Below are 3,913 nucleotides of genomic sequence, written 5' to 3'. Positions count from 1 at the left end.
CAATTTTTGATGCTTATTCGCATCTTCGAAATGATCTTAATAATGTTAAATGACCTATTAAAATCTGTAAATAATTAATTCTTATAGCGAAAAATATTACCTCGGAATTTATATATACTACATACGTAGTATATAAATTCACACAAGAATCACACAAGCATTAAGATCCAGCTGGACAGTTTAAGGCTTTGATTTCTATAATTTAATTTTTGTTTAGAAATCCCGTTCATATATTTTGCTTGGAAATGCGAGCGTCTCGGATGATGCCGCGCGAGATTTCGCTACGTCCCTGGTGAGACATTGTAACCCCCGTTCGTCGCCGGCGTCTACGCTCCTCTTCTCCGAGACCGGGGAGATCCGAAGGCCTGGGACCGACCGGAGGGGCTGGTAGCGAGAGCGACCGAATTAAACGATTAGTTAAACTGATTTCGAGTTAGGCGAATGAATAAGTAATCGGATTTCTCGTTAAGGTAATCGCATTGCGCTCTGATTGGCTCCGTCTGCCTGCGTTATAGGCCGCACTCCCGGCATTTTGCCCCTCTCCTCGTCCCGTCCACCCTCGTCCACGTCGTTGTACCATTCTCTCTCCCTCCCCTCTTTCTCTCTGCTGAAAGAGCGAAGAGAGGGTGTCCTCTCATCGTTTGCACGGGGGTGTCCTCGCGCGTTCCCATTGTCGCCGTCTCATCTCCCAGAAATTGAGAAGCGCGAATATTTCGAGTAATGTACACACTCGACTTTTACACCTATATTCCCGTTATCTCATTGTTTATCACGCGCTATTAGTATAATCGTTTAATTAGCATGATATAAAAAATGCTTTGAAATTTCGATAATTTAGAAAAGCATTCTTTGAGAAATTTGGTACTGTGTTTATTGAAGCATCTTCTCTAATACCCCATTCATTCTTTTGTTTTGTTTTACTTGATCTTTCTTTGATTTCAAATATCAATCCAAGATTCATTCTCTTCTCCTTGATCATAGATTAAGACTGTGATATCTAAAAAAGTTAAGGAGGTTCTCGCGTTTGATGAAATGTAAGACAAGTCTATAATATACATACCATGTATACATGTAATACAAAAATTAATAATATATCAATAATATCTAGAAAAAATTTCATTAACGTTTATTATACCATTTTGACAAGGTTGGGTAAGTTAATGTTTTTTTTTTAACTAAATTAAGTTAAAGTTAATGGCATATAAAATTAATAAAATTAAATAAAAAATTGAAGAAATAAAGAATTAACTTAATAAAAGTTAAGTTAAGAGTAAATTAACTTAAATTTAAAAAAAAGTTAATTTTGAAAAAAATTATTTTTGAGATCAGAATGCCCTAATTTTTTCAAAAATGAGATTACTTTAAATAACACTTACAAATATAGATTATTAGGTAAATTTAATTTTTCATATTCATATGTAAGTTACTTATATATGATAAGAGTCATATCATAAGGCGTTTTTGTCAAAATCTTGCGAGAGAGAAGGGTATATGTTTGCATTATTTCTCTTTCTTTAACCATTATCTAACTTTTTTTAACTTCTGAAATGACTGCTCATGCATGTTTACAACTACATCGACTAGATATTTGTTACAAAAAATATACGTAAAAATGTAGAAAATGGGTGGATGTGCAATACTGTTCTACAATAAGGCTTTTCATCTAAGATTCATTTCATATTTATGTTGCTGAAATATAACGTTTATGATACCTAAAATTAGTGTAATTCAAATATAAGCGGGAATTGACAAAACCTAGCGAGTCAATAAAAACTGGCTACCGTATGGTGTAACTCTTATTATAGATCTCTCATCATAAAATCATTGAATTTTTTCTAAATTAATTCTTTAATGTTTAAGACTTTATAGAAAAAAAATTAGCATTAAAAGAGATAGAAAAATTTTTAATTCAAAAAAAGATTGATAAATTAAAGTTTAAAAGTAATTAAATTAAGTTAAAAATTAATGCATTTAAAATTAACTAAGTTAAAAGTTTTAACTAAGTTAAAATTAACCAAGTTAAAAGTGAGTTATAGTTATTAACTTTTTAACTTTTTTTTTTAACTTTTAACGTTTTAATTAGTTACTACTCAACCCTGCATTTTGAAAATATTTAATTCTAAATTTATAGAATTTTACATTACAAGTTGAAGGTATTTTGAACCTTATTCTGTAGTTATTCTCTTTTAAATTGAGACACTTCCCTAATAGCACACTTTATTCGAGGAACGTTCTGGCGAACATTCTTAGGACATAGAGATATCCTCTGAATGTTCTATGGAACATCCCTTGGAGATCTGTGCTATTAGGGTTATACTGCGTATAAGACAATTTAAAAATTGTTATAATTATAAAGTAAACACTTAAGTTTGTTCTCGTAAAGTTTCATTTAAACTGACCGTACAGTTTACATCAAATGAGCATCTTACAACTTTTATTTTATTATTTCGAAAATTAGTAACATATAAAATTAACAATAATTATGTATAATGGCATAAGATATCATTAGTAACCTTTTTATTCTATTATTTTAATTGTTTTACATATTATTATGACTAAATTGTCTATTGACTAGGAAGTAGCGCGAGAACCTCCTTAAGAATAGAAAATTGACGATATGTTTCAAGTTCTAAATTTCTTTCTACTCGCACTTCTCGAGCAGACTTCATTCTCCCTTTCCGTCCGTCCATATCTCGTAAAACGGACTGACAAGGCGAAGTCTGCTAGTATAGCCCGAGCAATTACATTCCCCGAACGCAATCGCATTTAAATATTGCCGAGTTTGGCGGCGACAAACACGGGGTACATGTCCCAGGGTCGCATTCACCTGGCGCGAGGAGAGATTTGCGGCGTACCGATGTTGCTCGCGAGAGAGGACAACTTCCGTAGATTTAATGTTGCCCTAAACGATGCAGATTTAGCGTTGTCCGGAAGGCAGCGAATATTGGATGTCTTCTTCGGTGAGAATCGCGCAACAAACACGACGTACTTTATCGAGGACGATAAATCGTGTCTGAAACATTGAGATTGGCAAGAACGAAATCGAGTTTACGTCCGACTGATGTACATCATCCTGACAGTCCTGAGAGTTCACTTACGCATCGTCGAAAAGGAAGACAAAGAGAGAACAAAGGGAAGAAGAAAACGAAGATGTGTTACTAGTGAGAAGAGAAGTGGATATTGAAACGGAGAAATATACAGAAACTGAGAGAGTGAGGCAGCACGTGACAGAAGAAATGCACTTGTCACGAGTAACGTGCAGGGCCGCTTTATCTGCATCGTGATTTCTTTTAGATTCTGCCTGAAGATTTTTACCTCAGATTCTCTATACATGTACATATATATTTTTTATTATTTTATTTTTACAAACTTTATTAGTGAAAGCAATTATAAATGGCGTTTTTCATAAAATTAATTTTATTTTTAAAAATATCGAAAAATAAAAAATTAAATCCTGGAAACATTCTTATGAAAACATAATCGGTTATTTTTATGTTAAAGTAGTAGATTAATTTTAATTGTTACTACACACATGTGCGGCGTCTTGCAGGATTCTTTACATATTCAACATAAATATCTAAAAAGAGAAAAAAATTACTTCGAAATATATAAAGTGAACAGGGAACGATTTATAAAACAGAATTTTATAATCGGATTACACACACATTCGTGTCTACGTTATCCATGATTTATCGTGAGAAGAAGATAACGTGTTCAAAATTCCCGAGTTCATTCGTAAAATAACTCTCTCTTTTCAGACTCGGAGCAGAAAGTCGACGATCCGACGACCGATAACGAGGCCAGACAAAAAGGAGGAGCTTCGACCGCGGAAAGCATGGGATTAATTACCGCGTGCCCGCGGCGGCGGCGGCGGCCTGTTTCTGCCTCCAGGTAAATACAGCGGCCCTGGCGG

The 3,913-nt window shown here is 34.0% G+C and overlaps 1 protein-coding gene across 1 annotated transcript in view; it reads left to right on the top strand.

Moving 5' to 3' along the window:
• The first annotated feature begins 2,806 nt into the window (after positions 1 to 2,806).
• LOC108762322 (retinal homeobox protein Rx) overlaps positions 2,807 to 3,913 on the top strand; it is an 11,184-nt gene continuing 10,077 nt past the window's right edge. Inside the window, exons 1-2 of the mRNA XM_018509265.1 lie at positions 2,807 to 2,960; positions 3,759 to 3,891. Coding sequence (XP_018364767.1) covers positions 2,807 to 2,960; positions 3,759 to 3,891 — 287 coding nt within the window. The remainder of the gene's footprint in view (positions 2,961 to 3,758; positions 3,892 to 3,913) is intronic.

The sequence above is a fragment of the Trachymyrmex cornetzi genome, unplaced genomic scaffold (genome assembly GCF_001594075.2).
Source record: "Trachymyrmex cornetzi isolate Tcor2-1 unplaced genomic scaffold, Tcor1.1 scaffold296, whole genome shotgun sequence".
NCBI classification, from domain to species: Eukaryota; Metazoa; Arthropoda; class Insecta; order Hymenoptera; family Formicidae; genus Trachymyrmex; species Trachymyrmex cornetzi.
Note: the sequence above shows the minus strand (reverse complement) of the source record. Positions and strands in the feature narration are given on the sequence as shown.